This window comes from Peromyscus maniculatus, chromosome 4 (assembly GCF_049852395.1).
Source record: "Peromyscus maniculatus bairdii isolate BWxNUB_F1_BW_parent chromosome 4, HU_Pman_BW_mat_3.1, whole genome shotgun sequence".
NCBI classification, from domain to species: domain Eukaryota; kingdom Metazoa; phylum Chordata; class Mammalia; order Rodentia; family Cricetidae; genus Peromyscus; species Peromyscus maniculatus.
In genome coordinates, this window is record NC_134855.1 from 109,023,717 (window position 1) to 109,049,154 (window position 25,438).

The following is a 25,438-nucleotide window of genomic DNA, read 5'->3' on the forward strand; positions in this document are numbered from 1 at the left end:
AGCTCTTGGGGCTGCAAAGCTAGGGGCAAGTGGCTACCTTGTAATTTTGTGCCCTGAGTTGGAAGCCAGGTGAAACATTTATCTAGTTATTCTTTATCAATAAAAACTTGGGAGTCAGATATTGGGATAAGAACCTGCATGATCAGAGAAATGGCGACAAAGTGACCAGTGATCCCCCCTTCTCATTCCTCAATCCAAAAAGACCGAGACCCTCTCTAAACCCCACCCTACTTCCTGTGTCTCTCTGTCCTTAGTCTTCCAAAACATCTATGATTAATTTTGCTCAGCTAGTAGCTAGCTCTGCCCTCTGATTCAAAGCAAATTTTATTCTCAGTCTTGGAAGTGTCAGAATGCAATCAAAATATCACACAACACTTATCCACAAATAGGAGGCATAGAGAGCTAACTGGGAATAGCATGGGCTTTTCAGGCCTCAAGGCTCACCCCCCAGTGGCACACCTCCTTTCCACTGACTAGGGATCAAGTATTCTCATTTAAACCACCAAAATTTTTAAGTTAGTAATACATGTGGTAAGGAAAATGGTATGGAAATTCTGGAAAGTAGTTCAAAGCAGTGAGAGGGACTGTACTGGTGGACATTTCAGAGGATCAGCAGGTGGCAGTTGAGGTTCAGGGTGTCAACCCACCAGGAGGTGGCCTCCCAGAATCTCAGTTTGGTGGGGCCCTAGGACCACAGACTCCAGAATATCTTTTGACCTGTGGATTGTTATTGTGGGCATGGCTTCATTCCTAAGCTGTACTATCTGATTGATAGTGGTGGTGTTGGCTTCTACAGAGTTTTGATGAGTGAAGATGGATACAGGGAGGGGTTGCACAGCTGGAGCCTATGAGTTTCACTTAGCTCAAGTTGATGATTATGAGAAACAGTTGAGTCCCAGGAGCCAGGCTGGCTCAAATTCCTTTAATCTTTATATTGAAAGACACAGTCACAGGTTTTGGTGTGCTTCATTATCTGAAACAAAGCCTTATAAGCTTGTCTGTTTCAGACTACTGCCTTTTCTGTACCACATCCTTCCCAACTCACTGCCTACCCTCCAGAGCTTCCATTTCCAAATGAAGGTTTTCATTTTTTGTTTTTAGTGCAGTTCTTAACTGCTATAGACATTGTTCAGGAAAGGTGCAGACAAGAGGTAATTCTGTCCCCTCAGTTAATGGCTCTGTTGCTGCTGCTAAATCTAAATCATTCTAACAAAACTCAAGATTCAAAGGCTAGGGTGAAAACCTGCAAACTCAATAGAGTTAGAGCAGCAACTGACTTTCTCTCTTAGTTGGCATCCCTGAAGCCTCTCTCCTTCCACACTGCCTCAACTAAAAAACCCACACTACTGGTTGCTAACTAGTTGTTAACTAGTTGCTAACCCTACCTCTCTGAGCACAGGTTAATTTTACTTAATTAATGCAAATGTAACACATTTTTACATAGTAATACATCTTTGCCTAGTTAAATATTCCACATTTCCCCCTTTTATCTAAATAAAAAGGAAAGGTTTTAACTTTAACACAATAAACTACATAGAATAAGAACAGTTATCAAGTAAGAATTACATTTACAACATCCAGTTCCTTTGCATTTGGCAAATTCCAAGAAATCACTATAGTACCTGTCCTGTCTTGATATGTCTAAAGCTCTGTACCTAATTTACCTTCTTTCATTTCTAAAGAAAACTGTAACTATAAATATCTAGTCTTCAACTCCATCAAATACTCCAGGCTATAATATTACATGAGTAAATAGAAGGTGCAATGCAAGCCACTTCCTATAAGCTATAACCACTTCCAAAACTATAGAAATGACAGAGACATCTGGCTGCCTGGACAGTCACCCAAGGTTCCTCTGAAACATTGAGGCATCTGTCTTCAGCCTACAGGCCTAGAATATCTGGCAGACTTTTCTATGAAGCAGGAATTTTGAAGGACTGTCCCACCTTGTTTGGGCAAAGTTCAACAATCATTTTTCTTTGTGTCCTGCATGTTCAGTTTGGATAGCAATTGAGGCAAGGGCAGTTTCTTGCCTTAAGGGCTGGCTTTGCCACATTGAAAGCAAACTCCATATGGAGGTTCTTTAATGCTCATCATCCTTTTATGAAGTAGATTTGGTGCTGCCAGGAGCAGACATGTCTCACTGTCATGAAAAGCCCTATGTTAACAAAATATTTTAAGTGCCATATTCTGTAGGTCTTTGAAGTATTTGAAGACCATCTATCTATCTAAAATATATCTCTGTATGATCTTGAAAACATGCCTAACATGTTTGATTGTTAAAGATGACTAACTACTAACCTGCATTTAATTATACATTACATTTTTAAATGAGCTGTATAAGCACAATGCCCCAAATAAGAGTAGAAACATACATACAGTATAAAAATAAATTTAAATTTGTATCAATATATCAAAATCCATACCAATGTAAAATATGTGAGGTTAACCATTGTCTTTTTATCCTATATTCTTATATCCCCCTTAAATGATGACTGTAGCTGGAGTTTTCTCCAGTCCTGCCTGGCCCACAGTCAGGACAAATCTCTCTTACCCGCCAGTCCCACAGCCACTTTGACCCAACCGAGTAAACACACAGAGACTTATATTGTTTAAACTGTTTGGCCTAATGGCTCAGGCTTCTAGCTATCCAGTGCTTACATCTTAAATTAATCCATTTCTATAAATCTATACCTTGCATGTGGCTCACCAGCATCTTATGCTGCTTGTCATGGCAGCGGCTGGCAGTGTCACTTCCCACCTTCCTGTTCTCTCAATTCTCCTGTTAGTCCCGCCTATACTTCCTGCCTGGCCACTGGCCAATCAGTGTTTTATTTATTGACCAATCAGAGCATTTGACATACAGACCATCCATCCCACAGCACTTCCTCTTTTCTTTTTTTTTCTTTTTTAAAGGAAGGTTTTAACTTTCACACATCTCCAAAGCCAGCTTGGTATATTTGGGAATTTGGGTGTAGTTTCTCTTACTACTTCCTGCTGGAGGGGGGCGCTGTATCTTATGGGGACACAAAGAAAATTTAAGGATCATGGAGTAGTCCGTGAGGCTGTATCGTCTGAGCCAGTTGCCTTGAAATAATTCTGGATATTGAATCATCTGGGCCATGGTGTCATCGGAGACCTTTCAGGTGGTCTTGGCTGGTCAAACCTGATGTATCTTAATCTGGAACAAATCCATAGCCTCTGGCTTTCTGTGGAAACAAAAGCAAAGCCTCCTTTCCAAAGCAACATATCCTTACATCCAAATTTTGAAGTCAAGGTACCTTTAAAATATACATTTTGGCATAACTCAACAGCTTTTGCAATCAAATGTTTTTCTTTAGTTATGAATATCAAAGAGAATATAATCTAGATTCTCTGTGTGGTAGCCATCTTTACGTGGCTTATTTTTTATATTACCTTGAGCCTATTGCTTTAAACTGCAGCATTCCAAGACTGAAACGGCACTGGTGCTGTGGCTGCTGGCTCCGCCCACTTCAGCTTTCCAACATGGTGGTGGTACATTTTCCACCAGCTCTGGGAGCCATCAACTCTCAGAAATAGTGGATCTATGCTTCTATCAAAGCAGCATGTAGCCCAGAAACCTTTTTGTTTTGTACTAGCAAAGGCTAAATCCACCACGCAGCTTAGTGTGCCATTTGCAGAGGCCTCATTCCCGCCATACTGCAGGTCGAGCGCACACGCCAGGAACCCGCCATAGTAGCTCAAACACGCAGGCTGCCACTAGCTTGAGAGAAACAACTAGGAACTGTTTTTAGCTCCGTTTTAGAATCTTTTTTCTCCAGGTTTTAGGTGGAAACTCTTGCCAACACATTGGGCGCCAGATGACAAACATCCATAACTCACTGAATGACCAAAAACCACCCATCCCGTCTCTTGGGAGTGTGGATGTTGTCTTCTCTAGACTGCTTCCTGTTGTTTGAGGGCAACAGCGACTTTAGGGAACCCTGAGAAAATTGAGATAATGATCAAGTCCTAGAAAAACTAATTATAACATTTGTTGTCCAGTCTCAGAACAGTTCTCATGCAGAGGGATTAGTATATATGTCACCTGCCTTGTAGTTTTTCTTGGTTTATTTCTTTATGTCTGTAGCCAAGATTTTCAGGTCTTCCCTGATCAAATCTGGTCTCTATTAACCTTGAAGGAATCCACAGCCTTTTGCTTCCTCTTCTCCAACACAATACATTTTTTTTAATTCCATTTTAAAGTTACGACATTCCTAAAGAATCTAGACTGGTTTTATTCAGTAGTCCCTTTTATAACCCCGTGTCTCTCAGTAGCTGTCATTTGCTCATCAACATTCAAAAAATTCAAAGTCAGTACGGCCGTACAGGATCCAGACTCCCTGTGTATTTCCCATCTTTATATGGCTTTTTTCCTTTATATTACTTTACTCTCTCTTTTTGGTTTTTTGAGATAGGGTTTCTCTGTGTAGCTTTGGAGCCTGTCCTGGAACTCACTCTGTAGACCAGGCTGGCCTTGAACTCACAGAGATCCACCTCTTCTGCCTCCCGAGTGCTGGGATTAAAGGCGTGTGCACCACTGCCCGACACTTTACTCTCTCTTTAAAGACTTTACTTTATTATTTTTAAACTATTTACTTTTTTACTATTTTACTTTTTTTCTATGACTATCTGTACTCATCTTCTTTTCTTTCCTAAGCCTATGCACATTTTTAAACACACTGTAACTTGTTTAGAGGCTTTTTCCATCTGGATCTCTTTACTGTGTGTCCCTAGCCTTTTCTGACCGCATGAGCCAAACTTTAAACCGCTAAATGGCTTTGTGCTGGCTACTTGCTTCACCCTGCTTGGTTCCATGAGAACCAAGCTTTACACCCCTCCAGCCTGGCCAAGAGCTATATTCAACTGGGAGCTGCATTCAAACTGCCCCAGCCAGCTCTAGGTAGTTGGTGCCCACACTGTCAGGCATTTTTACATAGCTTGCTGTTTTTATTTAACATGCCGTCTGCTCAAGTGCTTGCTGTATGGCAGAGCTTCTTAAAGGAGCTGTATCCATTTTTTGTTGTCGTTTGTTTTTTTCAGCTTTCTCAGATCGTATGTGGAAATTTAGGCCCCACATTGGGCACCATATGTAGCTGGCTTTCTTTTGGGCCAACCAGCTCCCAAATCATGACACGGAGACTTATTATTAGTTATAATGCTCGCCCTTATCTTATGCTTGTCCCACTGGCTCTTATCACTTATTTTAACCTGTTTCTCTTCATCTACATTTTGCCTCAGGGCCTTTTACCTTTCTTTCCCTCTGTGTGTCCTACTCGGTGTCTGGCTGCCTTGCGGCTGACTGCCTTTCTCCCTCGTTCTCTCCTTTCATTCTCTTCTCTTTCTCCTACTTATTCTCTCTGCATGCCAGCCCCGCCTATCCCCTACTGCCTGGCTACTTGCTGTTCGGCTCTTTATTATACCAATCAGGTGCCTTCGGCAGACAACGTGAAACAGAAACACATCTTTACATAACTAAACAAATGCAGCATAAACAAAAGTAACACATCTTTGCCTGGTTAAACAAATATTCCACAACAATCAACTTTCTTTCTTTTGTTTAAAGTGTTGTTTAGTTTGTTATTATTTTATATTCATGTGTGTTTCTGATGTGTGTGTTGGAGGGACAGAAGCCACTGGATCACAGTTCTCCACCATGGGTTCCATTTTACTTGTTGAGCCAACCACCTTGCTGGTTCAACTTCCCGATTGTTATCTTACTTACCATCTTTAGTAAAAAAAAGTTACCGTCTGTGTAGTTATTATTTCTCTTGAACGTACATTGAACACATCTAGTCTGAAATCTAAAACTAATGCTTAAAACGTTTCAGCCAGGCAGGCATGATGATGTGAGCCCATAATTTCAGCACCGTGAGGCTTGAGGCAGAATTGTGAGCTCAAGGGCACTTTGAGCTTCTGAGATCCTATCTCTAATAAAATTAAATTATATGAACCAAGTTTTTGAAATAGGGATGTTCAATTACTGAAAAAGTCTAGGCAAATATCAAAGAAGAACCCTGAAATCTGGAGCTTACTAGTCTCAAGCATTTTGTTTTTTGTTTTTTAAGATAGGACCTCACTGTGTAACCCTGGCTGACCTTGAACTCAGAGATCTGCCTACCTCTGCCTCCCAGGAGCTGGAATTAAAAGTGTGTGCCATCACTGCCTGGCAGTCTCAAAACATTTTAAATAAAGGATCTCAGCTGTACCATTATCTTCCCAATAAGATCTCTGGTCCTATGAAGTTGGTGACATCAGGCCAGTAGTAGGTATTAGTGTGTGAATATAAAATTACAGCTTCCATATTTAACCAATTCTGAGATACACAGTGGATACATCTGTCCACCAATATAACCAGTGGTTTAGAAAGCATTATGCCTTAGTTTAATTCGCAATGTTTTTCTTCCCCATAGAATAATGATGCCTCTTTCACTCCTTAGTGTTGAAATACATTAGGAATTTTTTGTATTGTTGGTACTAAAACCTGTTAATTCATAGTAAAGTTACTAAATTAGAAATGATAACCTATTGGTTCAGGTTATAGCCTGTAACTGAGACCCTTTTGTTAAAAAGCAGTAGAGGCTGGTCAGTGGTGCCATTTTCTAGCCTGTGTAACTTTACACTGCTGTTTTCTGCCACAGATTGCCTTCTCCCAGCACAGCAATTTTATGGACCTGGTACAGTTCTTCGTGACTTTCTTCAGGTAATTCCTATCATACTTATTACTTATTCCTTTGAAACAGCCCCTTAATTCTAGCTTACTTTGTATGTTGTATGTATTCCTGCAAAGCTTCAGGGTACTCACAATAATGTAAGTTTAATCTGACCTGATAAAGCATTGTGATATAACTATTAAATGAATGGAAGAGAATTTTGTGTGTAACTGGTGTGTGTGTGTGTGTGTCTGTCTGTGTCTGTGTGTGTGTCTGTGTTTTGTGTAATTTAGTTGTCTGCATAGGGTAAAGCTTGGACTAAAGCAGTATTAGTAATGGTCAGTGCTGTGAGCTACATATGTGGTCTGTCATATTTGAGAGATGGTTCTGATGATTATCCATTGTGAAAGGTAAGTCTTATTTTTAAACCCCTGTATTTTTATAGTTCTCTTGCTAATACTTTATTTTTCTGAGAATAATAAATTGTTGCAGTGCTTATAAAGAGCACTTATAAAAGAAGCAGCGAGAACTGACCTCACTTTTTATATCTTCCCCCAAACAGAAATTGATCTAGTGTTATAGTTTTTTATATTTACACTTAATTCTTGAGTTTTCGACTCAGTTTTTTGTTTTGTTTTGAGACAGAGTCTCTCTTTATAGTAGTCCCAGTTGCCCTGGAACTCTATAGAGAAGAGGCTGGCCTTGAAATGACAGAAATCCTTCTGCCTCTGTCTCCCAAGCACTGGGATTCAGTGTGTGCCACCATGACCCAGCCAACTCAGTTATTTTTTTGTGTTCTCTATACTGCCGTACTCATCACATACACATACACACCAGGTACACATACCAGGTACACACAAAATTCCCTTCCATTCATTTAATAGCTACATCACAATGCTTTGGCCAACCATAAAATCCTGAATTGATTATGATTCTACTTGCTAATTTTTTAGATGAAAAGGGTCACCCTTTGCTTATCCTGAATGTAATACTTTTCTTTACTATTGTTTTTTCCCCTATGAGTCTACTCCAGAGTTATACCTGTATCTGACACAACAAAGATCTTCCATGATGGTTGTCTCTTGGCTTTAGTCTCTCTTGGGGAGTCCCACCCAGAATGCTGCAGCCTTCTGTCCTTAAATGTACTAGTCTCTAAGGCCCATGGTCTTAGTTACTTCTCTATTGCCGTGACAAAGCACCATGATAGGCAACTTATAAAGAAAGCATGTAATTGGGATCACAGTTCCAGGTTAGAACCCATGACCATTATGGCAGGGAGCATAGCAAAGGGAGACAGGCAGGCACAGCTTCGGAGCAGTAGCTAAGAACTTACATCTGATCCATGTGCATAAGGCAGAGAGAGAGCTAACTGGGAATGACATGGGCTTTTGAAACATCAAAGCCCAGTCCTAATAGCACAACTCCACCAATAAGGCCACACCTCCTTATCCTTCCCAAACAGTTGCACCAATTAGGGACCAAACATTCAAACATGCGAGCCTATGGGAACCATTCTCACTCAAACCAACACAGTGATCTTAGGAATTTCTTGTGCTTTCCTCTTGTCTTAAAGTGTGTCTCCAACTCCCACACCATAGTCTTTCCATGTATTCCTTCCTTCTACTGGAACTTTTTCTCTCAGAAGTTTCTGCAGAAAGATACATAGGTACCTTTTGTGTGAGCTCCTATAACTGAAAATATCTTCATTTTTACTCTCACAAATTTTGTTTTGTTTTTTGTTTGTTTGTTTTCTTGCTTGTTTTGGGGTTTTTGTTTTGTTTTTTGAGACAAGGCCTGCACACCCCTTCAGTCCTTCTGTGGCTGCTCCCCACAGGGCAATGTGCATGACCATACCCCAGCTTTTTGTGCAGATGCTGGGATCCAAACTCATGCTTGCCCAGCAAGTATTCTTAACCACTGAGCCATCTCTCCAGCCCGTTACCCATGCGCTTTGATCAAGAGTATGAGTACAAAGTATTAGGCTAGAAATAATTTCCTGCTGGAGTTTAGATGTGGGATTTCTTCTTGCTTCTAATATTTGGAAGGCTGTTATTATCATTTCTATTCCTCGAGTGAGGTTTATTTTCATTCTTTACAATAACTACATTTACAGTGACGTAAATGGAAGGGAGATAACAGTGGACTGAATGGTTTAATGTAAATACTGAATGTTCTCACTTGAATGTCGAAGCAAAGGTTGATCTCAAAGCAGGGAACGCTAGTGAGATGACTCAGTGGGCAGAGTGTTACCATGCAGGTGTGAGGCCCTGACCGCAGATTCCCAAACCTGCTGAAAGTCAGATGCAGTAGCACACACTGAAAGGTAGAAATAGGAGAAACTCAGGACCATCTGACCTGGGTATGTTGTTTCGAACAACAGGAGACCCTGTCTTAAACAAGGTAAAAGATTAGGACTGACAGCCAAGGTTGTCCTCAGACCTCCACATAGATGTACTCATACTTACACACACAGTCACCATGTACATATTCACACCCCACATCACACACACACACACACACACACACACACACACACACACACACACACACACATTTTTTTTTAAAGAAGTGGAGAATAACTAGCTAAACATGGTATTGCATGTATATAATCCTAGCCACTCTGGAAGCTGAGGCAGGAGATTTCAAGTTTGAAGCCAGGTTGGCCAACATAATGATACCATGTCTCAAAAAAATTGTATCAAAATAAGGATGAGAATGATTATGAATGAGACCAGAGCTGTATCTTAGTTACTTTCCTGTTGCTGTGACAAACACCATGATCAAGGCAATTTATAGAAGAAGTTATTGAGGCTGCAGCTTCAGATGGTGAGTCCATAGCCATCATGGTGGGGAGCACAGCAGTAGGCAGGTGTGGCACTAGAGGAGTAGCTAAAAGCTTACTTCTGATGAGCATGAGGCAGAGAGAGAGCTCACTGGGAAAAGCACAAGCTTTGAAACCTCAAAGTCACTCCTAGTGACACACCTTCTCCCTCAAGGCCGCACCTCCTAATCCTTCCCAAACAGTTCCACCAACTGGAAACCAGGTATTCGAAATAGGAGTTTATGGGGGTCATTCTCATTCAAACCACAAGTAGTAATTAATTATCAGAGCTCAGGAAAGGAAGAAGGGATAGAAAGCAAGTGGTTAATGGGAACCAGGGTGAAGTTTGACATGAGGAGAATCCTTTAATGCATGGTATTATAGGATATAATATATATCACAGTAGGATAATTGTGGCTGAGGACAATTAGCTGATTACTCAAATCTACTAGTAGAGAGGATTTTTATTATTTCCAATACACAAGAATGCTGCAGGCCTGAAATAATGGATGTAACAGTTACCCTGATCTGATTATCACAACTTGTACACTTGTACCAACCACATAAATATGTACAATCATTGTGTCAGTTTTAAATATATATTAATAATAAAATGCAGTAAGGGATTTTTAATGCTTATTTTATGAGTATTTATTATAATTATGTGTCAGCTTTCCTTCGCTGTGACAAATACCTTGGGAAGCAGTTTACAAGGAGAACAGTTTCTTCTGGCTCACGGTGCCAGAGGTTTCAGTCCAGCGTCATTGGTTCTGTCGTCTTGGGCCCAAGACTAGACCCCCCCCCCGTGGTGAGGATCATATGGTTAAGAAAAGCAGCTCACCTCTTAGTGGTAAGGAGAAACATGAGACAAAATACGCATTTCAATCCTACACCTCCAGTGGCCTTCTTCATCCACACAGACCCTACCTTCCAAAAGCCATTAAAATACAAATCATTCAGTTGCTAGAAATCCACTGATAAAAATGCCCATATCCCAGTCATATCCCTAAAGCCCCCTCTGAGCTCTGCTGCTCTGGGGACCAAGCCTCTAGTACACAGATGCCTGGGACACATTTCATAACACAGCTAGGTCTCTAGCTTTGTTTGGTAGACTTATTCTTCTTTTAACCAGAAGTAAGTATTGCCTCTGGTATCATAGTAGCTTTTCCCATTCAACACCTGGTTTACAGAGGAAAGAAAACTGAAATTTTTTACAATATTAGACAACTAGAAGTTTTTCCTCCTAATATTAAAGAAGTTCTTGGCTTAGATTTGATCATTTTAAGTTTATTTTATTGGTAAATGCATATATTGCTAGGCATGGTGGCACACTCTAGCATTCAGGAATCTGAGATGAGATATCACAGATTCCAAGCTAGCTGGGCTACATAGCAAGACATGATCTTTAGAAAGAAAAATAATTAATATACACACATGCACAGAGTTATTATTTTCTTTTCAGTAGCTCAACCAAGTACTTGACAATAAGCAGTTGAAGGGATGGGGGGTTTATTTGGGTTCACAGTAGTCTAGGGAACCCAGCCCCTCACAGCCTGGGAGTCATGATATGAGCTCATGAGGTGAATGTCGCACTGCATCCTCGGTCAGAAAGCAAGAGAGATGAATGTTGCTCTTCAGCTCACTTTCTTCTTTTTATTCATTTCTTCTTTGTATTCAAGCTGGGACCCCAGCCCATAGAATGGCGCTGCCCACATTCAGGGTGGATTATCGATACTCAATTAGCTCAGTGTAGAAATCCTCTCATAGACATATCAGACGTTTGTCTCCTGTGTGATGCTAGATCCTATCAAGTTGATAATCAGTGTTTACACCACGTATGTATATATAATTACAGAAGATAGATTAATCAGTATATATAAATTTCTTCTGCTTACCTCTTATGAAAAGTTGATTATTAATTGAAACTTAATTTTCTCATTCTGTTTTAGTTTACCAATAAAGTTTACCACATTTATTAAATTACTTGCTTACATTAAATTATTACCTGTTATAATTTATGTTAGAGTTGCTTTTCTTATTTGGGGTAAGCTGTGGTTGGCCCTTCTGGGAAGCTCAGTGAGAAGTCAGGGCTTAGAACACCTTCCAGAAGTCAGGACTGGAAGCTTGGCTCAGTTAGCCAGTGTTTCCTCACCCTCCACTTCCTGTGGACGAGTCTGTCACATGCAGTCCCAGGAGCTTGGAGTCGGGATGCTGAGGATCGTTCCCGGGGAGCCAGGTGTGTGGAGCTGATGCAGACCGCTCTTTCCCCACAGTTGTTTCCTCTCTCTGCTCCTGGTGGCTGCAGTGGTTTGGAAGATCAAGCAGAGCTGTTGGGCGTCCAGGCGGAGAGAGGTAAGCCCACATAGATAAAAATAGTAAATCCCATGACAGCTCGCTTCCTCTCCTTCTTTCTAGGCAATCACTTTTACCTTGTGACTGATATTCACATAAGAAGCATGCTGCTTCATCTGCATTATATGATTCTACTGTATGCCATCAGTAGATTTCAGTTAGTGTTGCATTCCGTGTCATTGATTCTGCCACAGCCACAGCCACTGCTTGACTTAGCCGTCTTCTAAGAGCCTTTCATAAGAATATGAGTGAAGGGACAGGTTCACCTCAGTGATGGAGCACTTGCTTAGCATGAACCAGAGGCCCTTGGTTCTGGTCTCAGCACCCTCTAATAGCATAAAGCTAGGGACAAAGCTTTTAACCCATGGGTCTTGGGGCAAGAGGATCCAAAACCAAACTATAGCTAGAGCCAGCATCTTTCAGTATGGTTAAGTACTAGAGTTGGTCCCAGTAGACACATTATCAGGATGCTTGAGCACCTCTAAGTCCCAGGCACTGTTGCAGGTGGTCTTCCTTCGACTAGCTTCTCTGATCTTCATCTCAGCCCTATGAGGTAAGTATCGCCATGAGGTTCAGGGAGGTCAAGTAACTTACCCCTTACCACATAGGTCCTGAGAAGCCGAACTGAACTTTAACCAGGGCCTCTGTCTTCACATCCCATGTTCCTAAACACAGTTTCCAGAAACACTTAACTTTGTTCCACATGTTCTAGACTGTACACTTAAGAATCTCATATTCTGCTGACTGAATGAGCCAGGCAACCCACACGAGACTGTACACTAAAAGTAAGAGCAAGAAAGCAGTTTGTTACTGTTGGAAAGAAACAAGGTTATTTTCATATGAGTCACTGAGGCAGTATAGTCGAGATTTGTCTGTATACAGAGTAACACTTAACTATATGAAACTAAATAAACAGATAATATAGAAAGTAACACCAACTGGAAAATATTTACAACATCAAAAGAAAGAATACTAGAAGAACACCCTCTCAAGAGTTTTTTTAAAAATATGCTTAGGTTGTTTTCAATCAGCTAATATACTAATCGTTTACCCTTGGTTTGGAATTTCACTATAACTTTGAATCTGACCATTCTAAATACACAAGGTCAGTCATGACTTGATCCCAGTTGGGATGCTGGTTTGCATTCTTGCTGCATCCCAGGCCCCCAGCTTACCCCCTGTACTCTTGGCGAAGGTTTTAGAATGGGAGTTGCAGTAGGGTAGCAGCTGTCTTCCTGTGACCCTGCACCTAGAGTATCACAGAACCCAGACAAGGTTTGCTGTATGTTGGCTGAGTAAATGGAGATTCTTTCCAGGTTCAGTAAAGAGATGTGCTGAGATAGATGAGGTCATTAGTGAGGCCCTTTAATAATGCAAGGAGGCTAGGATAGAATATTGAGCAGCATCTCGCAGAACACAGGCAATTCCTTACATTTATGGATGTTTTAAGGGAGGGGTCAGCAGATTAGTGAAGGTATTAGGATGTAAAGTATGGCTGATTTTCCCTCCATAGAAGCAGCCCCTAGGATGTAACAGTGAGAATCTATTGCTGGGTTTTAAGAAAATATTTTAACATAAAAATTCCCTTCTAGAACAGAACAATGATCTATGCAGCCTCAGAACCCTGCCTCCTATAAGATGGTTTGAAGCAAGGTCTGTTTGTCTTCTATGGCATAACCTCAGAAGAGCTCTCATGTTGTTGATGATATAGAGGTGCCCACATTCCATATTTGAGGCATATGTTTTAGTATCTGACCCAATACGAAAACACATTTCAAGCCATGAGGTAGGAATATAAGAAGTTCAGGGTCCTCCAGTGAGTTTGAGGCCAGCCTGGGCTACTAGGCTACATGAGACCCTGTCTTACAAACAAACACACAAAGCACATTTAAAGAAGAAAGTGAAGCCTTGATACTTGGAACACCTGTCTTAACATATCCACCCCTCCCTAAATCCAGAGCCCTGCTTGTTCTATTCTGTGATTCCACATTTATTTGTGTTTTCATCGTAGATCTCTCTCAGGGGAGAGTAGACTCACATCCTTTCACCCATATAACGGGGCACATCTTATTGTTGTCGTTGCTCTGGGAATGGCTGGTTCAGGTTTTGACACAAAACAAGCTAGACTGACTTTAGTAACAGAGATATAAAGAGGTAAGTTTCTATCCTTTTATATATTCAACCAGCAGACACCATATCATTATAGCCGCCACAATTTTAGCTTATATCTCTACTGGTAAGGACTTTTTATAAAAAGGCAGTAGTGTTACCACATCTAACAGAATTTAATACCTTGTGCCACCCGGTGCCTAGTCATGTCCAGTTTACCTTAGCTGTCACAGAAACAACATTTTGAATCTGATCAGTTTGAATTGGGGAGAGTGCAGCATCTTTAATGTCTAGTATTGACTCATAAAATCTCAGCACTCAGCATATTAATACATACTATATTATTTATTAGCAACTTCTTCGGGAGATGCAACAGATGGCCAGCCGCCCCTTTGCTTCTGTAAATGTTGCCTTGGAAACAGATGAAGAGCCTCCTGATCTTATTGGGGGAAGTATAAAGGTGAGAAGTGGTTCAAAAGTCCATACAACAGCTTTTCAAAACTCAGGCCTGAGTCTGGCACCCCAGAGAGCAAGTGCTCCCACACATTACTCTTGCTACCCTCTGTCTCTAGCGGTCAGCTGAAGCACCAGGTTGTGAGGGGCTCTGCTCTCCTTTTCAGGGTGTTGGTTCATGTCATCAGTCAGTCATGTTCAGGAGATTTTAACATGGAAATCATGCTTGTTCTTCTTTCAGTCTTCTGTGGCATAATACTTAAAAGTTCTTATTTGAAAATGTCTCAATTGGACTAGGTGTGGTGGCGCACACCTTTAACCCCAGCACCTAGGAGGCAGAGGTAGGCGGATCTCTGTGAGTTCCAGGCCAGCCTGGTCTGTGTATCGTTTCAGAACAGCCAGGGCTACAGAGTGAGAGCCCGTATTAAAGCGGGGTGTGAGGGAAAACAAGCGACACTTAATTTACTATTAATTACTCCTGCCCCCCCTCCCACACACACACTTTGGGTTTCATTTTGTTGTTGTTTGGTTTTGGGGGCTTTTTATTTTGTTTGTTTTTTGAGACAGGGTCTCACTATGTAAAGACTAAGCTGTCCTTGAATCAGAGCGCCATCAGCCTCCCAAGTGCTGGGACTAAAGGCGTGTGCCACTATACCTGTCAACCCCCCCTTATTTTTTCAGACCCTTCCAGGGCTGAGGAAATGACACAGTGGATAAAGTACTTGCCAGACAAATACGAGGAGTGGAGGTCAGAGTCCCAGAAGTCAAGTAAAAGCCAGGCAGGTCTGGTGACAGGACTCAGGAGGCAGAGACAGGATTCCCAGGCAATCTAGCTGGCTAGACTAGCTGGAATCGGGGAACTTGAGGTTCAGCAACAAATCTTGCCTCAGTAAGTAAAGCGAAGAACTGAGAAAGACCTCCATGCACACATGTGCTGCATGCATACCTGCACTTGTAAACACATACACATGCACTTGCATACACCATACATCACAGCGTTTAGAAGTTGGAATCTTTGTGCACTGTTGGTAAACTATAAAATGATGTAGCCACTGGAAAATTATAGACCGGGTATGGTGGTGCATTCCTGTTATTCCAGCAGTGGAGTGCAGACGCAGGAGAATCACCGTAAATTCAAGGCCAGCCTGGGCTACCAAACAATATTTTGTCTCAAGTAAACAAAAACAATACAAAAATGTAATACACGGGATTCTTCATATACCAGTATTCATGACAGCACATTCATAATTGCTAGAAAGGAAAAGCAGTCAAGTACCTGTCAGTGGGTGAGTAGATAAGCAAAGTGTAATGTATTGCTACTAGAAATTATTTATCCTTTAAAAGGAAGAAAAGTCTAATACATGCTACAACATGGATAAGCCTTAAGAAATTATGTTAAGTGAAAGATGCTATATCATTCAATTTATGCAAAGTGTCAAGACTAATCAAATACATTGAGACAAAATAAAATAGTAACTGCCAGAAAGTTGTTTAATAAGTAGTCCAGAATTTCAGTTTTTCAGTTTTTCAACATTACAAAACAGTCTAGAGATGGAGAAAGCTAAAACACACTTCCATTTTACTTTTTTTTTTCATTATGAAGGGTTAATCATAGCATGCATGAAGCCCCTAGATAGGTGCAGAGAGAGAGAATGAATCTCTTATAAGACTATCAAAGCCATCTCTCAAGCCTGTAAAATACTTTTTAAAAAATAAAGTCTGCAACAGAAAATGAATAAATTTTCCAGAGCCAAAGCATCCAATAAGTAGATGAGGAATCCATTTGGTGAGCTGTCTGCCTTTCACAAGCTCTTAGACCCAGCAGGCTGTGACTCAGTGGGTGAAAGATGCATGGGATAAATTTGACTATAAAACAGACAACTGTCTCCTTAACATCAAGGTCTCTATTTGTGCCAAGTGTGCAGGACTGCCCAGCAGATCACCAGACACACACTGCCAACCCAGCGCCCTAGAGAGAGCCTGCTGACCCGGGCCTCTCCCTGGCACTCATGTGGCCCTTTGGAACAGTGCTATGGAAACCTCTCCTAGCCAAACTTGTTACCTTATAGGCACCCGACTCGGAAGTGTGGGTCAGTGAAGGTACTTCTTGTTTTCTTCCTCCAGACTGTCCCCAAGCCCATCGCCCTGGAGCCCTGCTTTGGTAACAAGGCTGCAGTCCTCTCTGTGTTCGTGAGGCTCCCTCGGGGACTGGGAGGAATCCCTCCTCCTGGTCAGTCAGGTGAGTAGATGGAGGCAGTGACAGACACGGGTCTGTGAAGGAGCTAAGCCTCAGACACTTCTTCCTGGAGAAGAACCCGGTGTGGGCACTGCACAGTGGTGCTGTGTCTGGCAGAGCTTGGTGAAATAATCCCATAGTCCCTAAACAGTGTTCTGAACACTGACGTCTGTCCTGGGGTGGAAGTCCAGGGCACTCCTCACAGCACACAGCTTCCTCAGCACTCATGCTTCAGACCACACCTCCTTCTGCACCCAGTATTTCCGGTCCCTTGGCTCTACTGCTCCCTTTTCTTTTAAAAAACAAAAAACTTGTTCTTACCTTAAATGTGGGCTTTCTCCTCCTTTATTTCCTCCTAATCATCTTCACGCCCCTGGCTTCTGGCCATGTCCTCAGAGTTTGTGTGTGTTGCCCAAGTAGATATTTCTAGGCATGCTCCACATATTACTTAAGGTCTTGCTATGCAGCCCAAACTGGACTAGAACTCATTACATAGCCCAGGATGCCCTCAAACTCATAGTCATCCTCCTACCTCAGCCTCCAGAGTACTACCCTCCATGCCCAGCTCTTTACTGTTTTAAATATGAGGCATAAAGGAGTATTATAACAACATCAAGTAGATTTTTTTAATTATAGTTCTACGGGGCTAATCCAGACCAATTGTCATTCCCCTCCCCCCCCCCCCCCCGCCCTTCCTTGCAATTTAATGTAAATAATTATATAGGCTTTGGAAGGAGAGAAACCTGGACTGTTTTTAAACTCAGTTTGTAGCCAAGGATGACTTTGTCTGATCATCCTGCATCTCCCTCCCCAGTGCTGAGATGTGCCACCACCTCAGGGTTAGTAGGTAGGCACTGAGGATCAAAGCCAAGGCCTCCTGCATGCGTGGCACACACTCTGCTAACCAAGCTACACCCACAGCTATGTACACATTTTTATTACAAACACTTATTCTTCAGCATGCTTTCCCTAAAATAGCATCTGTACAGGAAATAGGTACTAGTTATTGATTTGGGGCAGGAATAGGAAGGAGAAATTATTTTTTACCATATACTTTTTTATACGTTGGGATTTTTCTTCCTTTTTGGGTGTTGCTAAATCTACCATTTATTCTTTTTTCATTACAATTTATATTTTTACAGCTTACTACATATTTTACCAATATCTTTTATACTTTTCCATCAAACATGTAAATCATTAATTTACATAAACCTTGTCTTAAAGCTGGAGGCAGAGATAGGAAGATTGCTCCATAGTGAGGTCCAGACCAGCCAGGGCTACAAAGTGGGAGCCTGTCCCAAAAGAAGAGGTCTTACTTTAACACAGAGGCAGTGTGGAACGCAGTTGGGGTATCTTGTTATGAAGTTTTGCATAGGAATGTCTCAGGCAGTGTGAACATTTGAGACCACATTCGGGTGGTGCTGGGGGCTTAGAATTGCCTTGGCCAGGACAACCTTGACTTTAGTAGGGTAGTACACTTCTATTCTTGTCCAGCCCTGAACTCTGTGTTCCCTTCATGAACTCTCCAGAAGGGCCTCCAGTTCCCTGGCAGAATACAAGGAATCCATGATGTTCTCAAAAGGGAAGCCTTAGGTATGATGAAGTCAGGGTTTACCGTCTTCATCTTCCCTTGGCATCTCAGGCATTGAGCCTCTGAGCTAGCCTCACTGAGGACAGAGTCTTCTATGACCTGGCGGTCTGGCCAGTGTCTCCTGCTCTCACCCAGCTCAGCAAACATTGGTAGGTGCTTCATAAAGACAAGGTCTTTGGTGGACATAGAGGCACAATAGGTCTGTGACCTTTTTTCCTTCATCCTTTACTTCTGTAAAGGCTTCCACCCTCTGGACACCCTCACGAAGCCCTCCTCACTTCTTGAATCCCACCCCATCAGGAGGGTCATCCATGCCAGTCCTCCTGTGCTCTTTTTAGAGGCAGCACAAGTTAGCCCCAAACTTAATCCCCTTGCCTCAGTCTCTCCATTACTGGGGGATTGTAAACATGTGTCATCATGCCGAACCCCTATTCCCATGACTTTTAAAATTCTTTTCTGGGGATCAAATCCAGGGCTTGGTACATGCTAAGCAAGTGCTCTACCACTACCTACATCTTCTTTTTAATGATCCCTTTCTATGTACTTGCAGAACACCTGGATATGCCTTTGTCCTAACAGTTCTCACTGTGTACCAGACACTGGTCCCTGCCTCCTTCCTTTACAGGCCCAATAGAGTGGATTAACAAACTTACACCTGTGCTCATTAAAGCAGCCTTGTCAGAGTGCTGAGTATGGACTAGCCACTTCCTCCAGTATTAGGATTCCAACTTCTGTGCTATCTTAGTTAAGGTTTCTATTGCTGTGAGAGACACCATGACCACAGCAACTCTTAAAAGGAAAGCATTTCATTGGGTGGCTCCTTTTCAGTTCAGAGGTTCAATCCATTATCATTATGATGGGACATGGTGGCATACAGGCAGACTTGGTGCTGGAGAAGTAGCTGAGAGTCCTACATCTTGCAGGCAACAGGAAATGTTCTGAGACACTCAGTGGTATCTTGAGCATATATGAGACCTTAAAGCCCACCTCCACAATGACATACTTCCTCCACTAGACCACACCTACTCCAATAAGACCACACCTCCTAATAGTGCCACTCCCTTTGGGGATCATTTTGTTTTAAACCACCGCACCTGGAATGCTGATTTCTCTGCTAAATGCCAAGTTTATTGTATCAATGCAGAACAGCCAATAGAGGGAGTTTTTGTGAGAGTAAATGGTAAAGATTCTGATAATTGCTGTGTGCTCTGAAGCATTACATCAGTTTGCTATTTGACTCTAAACACAAGCTTTGTGATGCTCTTATCCCAGCCCAATTTTACACATAAGGAAACTGCCACATGAGAGGTAAAGAACCTTGCTCATTCTAAAACCTAGCCCAGGACACTGTATTGAGCATCGCCCATGGTAGATATAAGACAAGTCATGCTGAATGGTGAGGAGGCTCAGCCCATAAAGGAACTCATATCCGGTCTTCACAAGCCTGAGCTAGATCCCCAGAATTCCCAAGGTGGAAGGAAGGAGAGAACCAACTTCTAAAGGTTGCCCTCTGCTTCACATGTACAGCATGGTACACACAAATAAATAAATAAATAAATAAATAAATAAATAAATAAATAAATAAATAAATAAATAAATAAATAAATAAATAAATAAGATGTTAGGAGCTTGTGCTGAGCCAGCCCCTCTTACTGTGGAGTAGTGCTGTTTTCCTTGCCGCCTTGTGGAAGCAGGCAGGAGAGGTGCACATTCCGAGTGTGGCTGCACTCTCTTCCACTTGCTTCTACCCTGAGGCAGAGCACATGCTTCTGTGATCTGCTGTGGAAGAGAGAAAAATGAGTAGTTAGGCATCCATGAATAACCTCTGCAAGAACATGGAGCTGAAAGCATTACCCAGATGGAGAAGGGTGTGTGTGTGTGTGTGTGTGTGTGTGTGTGTGTGTGTGTGTGTGTGTGTGTGAAATGGAGAGACTCCCATGAATACCTTCCTTTATCTTTCACCATGGAAATGTAAAAGGAAATTTGAAATTTTTTTTAAAGTAAGCTCCTTCGTGACATGTGTCCCTTCTTGTGGGTTCTTCCAAGGTCTTGCTGTGGCCAGTGCCCTGGTGGACATTTCTCAGCAGATGCCAATAGTATACAAAGAGAAGTCAGGGGCAGTAAGAAACCGGAAGCAGCAGCCCCCTGCACAGCCTGGAACCTGCATCTGAATCTGGGCCAGGGACTCTTCTCACAGAGGGGCATGTGGTCTGCCAAGCGTCACAGGGGAGGGTGCAGGCAGGAAGCAGGTGCCAAGCAGAAGACTGGAAACCCTTGAAGTATCCACCTCATGTGCATGATCATACAAGCTGTTTTGATGGTTCATCCCGTCGATGTCCAGCATCTAACCTTTTACTTTTGCATAGGAAATAATTTAATTACAAGTCCAGGAATGAGCTGCTCTACTCCTGAGTGGAGGAGACCAGCATAGAACCAGTGAGAGCTCAAAGTGATGCTGAAGTCCTCTGTGGAAACTCCTCTTGGAGTCTCAACTGCAAAAGTGCTGACCTCTGTCAGCAGCTCTCCAGCATGGTCTTTTCGACACTCCTCGGATGAATTGTTCTCATCTGAAGCCTGCTGTCTTTTTATAAGATGTGCTTTTACTCTCTTCCAGGAAGTAGCTTTTTTCTAGTTGAGAATTAATAATGGTCTGTCTCTTTGGAAGTCATATCAAAGTATAATCGATGGGGGCCTTGTTTTGTTTTGTTTTTTGGAGACAGGGTCTCATTGTGTAGCCCTAGCTGGCCTGGAACTCACTATGTAGATCAGGCTGGACTGAATTCACAGAGATCCACCTGCCTCTGCCTCCCAAGTGCTGGGATTAAAGGCGTGCACCATCAGGCCCAGCAAAGGGGGCTCTTTTAAATGTTAAGGTCAATTGTGTTAGAATATAAACAAATGTAATAGATAACTCTCTCTCTAGCAACTTGATTAATTTAATTTTAATTCATTCTTTCCTTCTCTTTCTCTCACTCTCTTGCACATGTGCACACATACACACAAACACACACGCGCACGTGCGCACACACACACTAAGTGCCTAGACTTTAAATAGATCTAGCAATTGGAAAGTTAGTAAACCTAAGTTTTTACATGATTCTATTCCTACATTCTTGTAAAATTTAAGTAACTACCATTGCAATTTGTTCTTTTTCTAAAGTCTAATTTGCAGCCAGCAAAAGAATTCTCATCCCAAGAAACATTTAATAGAGACTAGCAATAGGGACTGAATGACCCTCCAGCCCCAGCCTAGTGCTTGGTCTAAGCCTGATGCTTGGTCAGCCCTCTGGGTTCCTTCTGCCAAGGCACCACAGAAATGTACTCACTCATGCCATGTGCCTCTTCGAGCAGAAAAGAGCACTGAGTGTGGGACACTTGGCTCTGTCTTCCTGCAGCCCCTCCCTCTGAGCCTGTGGGTTCACCACAGGTTGATGGGGTGAACACTAGAAGAGGGGTGATGCCTTGCACTGGGGCAGCCTCTGCTCAGAACCTGCAAAGGGCTGCTTTTCTCTCTCCCAAGTGGAGACTGGCCCAGCCTCCTCCCAGCCCCAGCTGGTAGCTGTGTGGAGGAAGTGAATGCTAACGAGGGTGAAAAGCACAGGGGAGAGGGGAAGGACAAGACCCTCTTCCAAACAGAAAATGACCACATATGAGGGGTGAATAGTCTTCTGCTCTGTGCCCCAGGATCCGGCCTGGACATTGCATTTCCCCACTTATGGTGCTCAGTATTCCAGCATTATGCAGCAGCCTCACGCCTTTCTTCTGCTCCATAGCCTGTGATTCTGCTGTTCCCTGACTAGGAGAGACCTCCAGGCAGCAGTGCTCACGTTTATGAATTTGGAGAAGTGAACACTCAAAAGAACAAAAGCTGCGGCCTTTCACCTTTAAATGTAGTGCCGAGAGAGGAGGTGTTTCTCTAAGGCCAGCACTAACCCCATTCCCACCAAGACACTCCTGGAGAGATATATCCAAGCTGAATCATAAAACATGGATGCACAAACACACTGCTGTAAGACTCACCTCTCAAAACACTGTTTTTTCACATAATTATTAAAGGACAGAAAGTTCCGAAAAAGATCCCAATCTCATTCCCTATGCGGTTAGGAGTTCCCCACATCCCTACAAAACCCAGCACCTATAAGCATCTGCAGTGGCCCTTAGTCTCCACAATTACCCAAGGGAATCTTGGCAAAAAAAAAAAAAAAAAAAAAAAAAAAAAAAAGAGGGAAGCCCCGCCTGGGGGTTGGTCAAGACAAGGGAATTTCCCCTGCTTTGCTCAAAGGACCAAATTTCTTTGGCCAAAGAAGTTGCTTCTATGTTAGTCCCACACCTTGAAATAATATGTACCGTGGCACCCACCTGCCTGCTTATGTTTTCCCCCTTAGAGATATTGTTTATTCTTTGAACAGGAAGAAACAAATGGCATTTAATTCTGCTCCAGTAATGGAGAAACAGCCATCTTCACCTGCATCTCCTTTATAGCCAACAGCTCCCTTCAGGCTTGAAGCAGAAGGGAATGGCAGGGAAGAAGAGCTCAGCTCAGAGCCAGTTACCAAGAGCAATGGGGTTCAACCCAGTAACTGTGTGTCATGAGAGAGCATGTACATAAAAAGTCATGAAGACACTGACCTTGCACTTGTATATAACTATACAGTAGTGTCCAGAATGTTGAGACATTCAGGGTGTACATAAAACAGAAAAGTATCATAATGTATTTTTTATTAAACATTAACATCTGAGTTTCACCTAATCTGTTTCTGTGCCATATACTGGGTATCCAAGCTCTGAGAAGTCATCTTACCAGGCCCTGATCCATTGATAGGCCACACATTGTACCACCATGCTGGTGTGTTCAGTAGCCTTGTGCCCATTAGGTAACTCTGATGATTCAGCTCTCAGAATACCCAGGAAGAGAGCAAGCGTGGTGACTCGCAGCTGTAATCCTAGCATTTAGAAGGTAGAGGCAGGAAAATCAAGAATTCAGAAATGGGGGCTGGAGAGACGGCTCAGTGGTTAAGAGCACTGGCTGCTCTTGCAGAGGACACTGGTTCAGTTCCCAACACCTACCTAGTGGCTCACAACTAACTGTAACTCCAATCCCAGATGATCTGACTCCCTCTCCTGGCCTCCTCGGGTGCTGCATGCGTGTGGTGCACAGCAAACATGCAGGCAGAACACCCAGTACACGTAAGACAAAAATAAAGAATTCAAGAGCCTGGGCTACATAGCGAGAGCCTGTCTCAAAACAAACGAACAAACCCATGAAGAGCCAGGCGGTGCGTCTGTTTACACGTGGTACACATGAGAACTCAGGAAGCAGGTGTTCGTCACTGTTGTGCATTTCCAATGCTCCTTGTGACTTCTGGCATCTCTGTAGGGTGACCAGTCTGGTCCTGAGGTGTTATGTTACTCTCTATAAAGTCAAAGACTGTTACCTGTGAACATCAGACCTTGCAAAGGGGCTCTCTAGGCCGCGTTCTGTTGTAGCTTTGTCTAAAATTTTAATGACATTTCTGAGAACCATTTTCTTTTTATACTGAAAACTGGGGGTGGGAGGGCTCATTTGTTAATGAATAGCACCATTTCCCTACACCTCAGCCTCCTGTCCCCCTCCTGGTCTCCCTACACAGTCTGGAGAGGGGTCTGAAAGTCCAGGAGAGGTGGCAAGAAAGCAGCCCATTGCCTGCTGAGCTAACCTGTAAGAAGACTGTCAGCAAAAGGAAAATACCAGAACATCTGGAAGGCTGGAAGTGTAAGATGGGGTCTCATTAGGGAACTGGACAAACAAGAACAGAACACCCTGGGTAGGAGATGCCACAGCCTGCCGATGCCCATCCTCCTTCAGCGCGATGGAGTGTACAGAGTGAGGGAGTGATTTACTTCCTTGGGGGATGGTGCTGTTTTTATGAACACCTTTGATCCTTGGTGTCCTTTAATTGAACAAATATTTACTAAACACTTCTAAGCTAAGCTAACATTAGGGCAGTGACTGGGGTGAAAACACAGATCTTTGGACACAGCTGTCACCCTAGGGGGCCCAGCACAGCTTTGGAATGAGATGTCAGCATGGCCTCTGGCTGTGTGGAACCTCTGGAGCTAGGCACCCGCCTGCAGGGAGCCCTCAGGGTGCCCTCCCAAGTGCAGAGAAACTGGCACCTTCTCTCCTGAAGGCAAAAACCGGAAGCAGCTCTTAGACCTGGACTCTGCACAAAACACTAGGAAAGCCTGCTGAACTAATTCAGCCTCTAGAACTGTTTCACGGTTATTTGCAGTTCGTTGTTTGTCTGTTTTGACCCAAGCTTAGTCTGTTAATATGTGTAATTTAGCATCTGTTGCACTGTGTAAATATGGAGTAAGTATTGTAAACTATTTAATTGCTGGGATTGTTGGTGTTATACATACATTTAGGACTGCAATTTTTGGTATTTTTTGTATTGTAAAATAACAGCTAATTTAATCAGGAACGAGAATTAAGGGGGTCTGCATTTTAAATGCAAATGTGAAGCACTTGTATATAAACAAAAGTAAATACTATAATGCAAAATTCCTTCTGAAATAAAAGTAGATCTGGTAAAAAAAATGTGGCTTTTGTTTGGAATGTTTAATGCTAGAGCTGATTATGTCATATTCTGTATTTACAGTGTATTCTTACATTAGCAGTGAGGGGACAGGGACAGCTGTACCTTCCGCCCTCGGCAGCCTGAGGGGCTACCCGAGATTAGGGACTGTGACTCAAGAGTTTATGAAGCAGAGTTTAGGAAGGGATATAAAGGCTTGTTTTAACATTTATTTGTGACTGGGCCTGTGGGTGAGCACGTACATGGCAGAGCATGTCCGTGGGTGAGCACATCATACATGGCAGAGCATGCCCGTGGGTGAGCACATCATACATGGCAGAGCATGCCCGTGGGTGAGCACATCATACATGGCAGAGCATGCCCGTGGGTGAGCACATCATACATGGCAGAGCATGCCCGTGGGTGAGTACATCATACATGGCAGAGCGTGCCCGTGGGTGAGCACATCATACACGGCAGAGCGTGCCTGTGGGTGAGCACATCATACACGGCAGAGCGTGCCTGTGGGTGAGCACATCATACATGGCAGAGCGTGCCTGTGGAGGACAAAGGACAACTTATGGAAATGGTCCTCCCTCTGGGGCCTGAAAAACAAGCTCATGTCTTCAGCCTTGGTGGCAGGTA

At 42.8% G+C, this 25,438-nt stretch overlaps 1 protein-coding gene across 3 annotated transcripts in view; it reads left to right on the forward strand.

Moving 5' to 3' along the window:
* Window positions 1-24,816, forward strand: part of Atrn (attractin) — a 151,679-nt gene extending 126,863 nt beyond the window's left edge. For 2 of the 3 annotated variants that reach the window (XM_076570657.1, XM_006984562.4), the window contains exons 25-29: window positions 6,663-6,724; window positions 11,769-11,847; window positions 14,309-14,416; window positions 16,534-16,648; window positions 20,283-22,301. In XM_076570657.1, coding sequence (XP_076426772.1) covers window positions 6,663-6,724; window positions 11,769-11,847; window positions 14,309-14,416; window positions 16,534-16,648; window positions 20,283-20,407 — 489 coding nt within the window. In that variant the 3' untranslated portion in view covers window positions 20,408-22,301. Of the gene's footprint in view, window positions 1-6,662; window positions 6,725-11,768; window positions 11,848-14,308; window positions 14,417-16,533; window positions 16,649-20,282 lie in introns of all 3 variants that reach the window. The other variant, XM_076570659.1, reaches the window with a different exon arrangement.
* The last annotated feature ends 622 nt before the right edge of the window (window positions 24,817-25,438 follow it).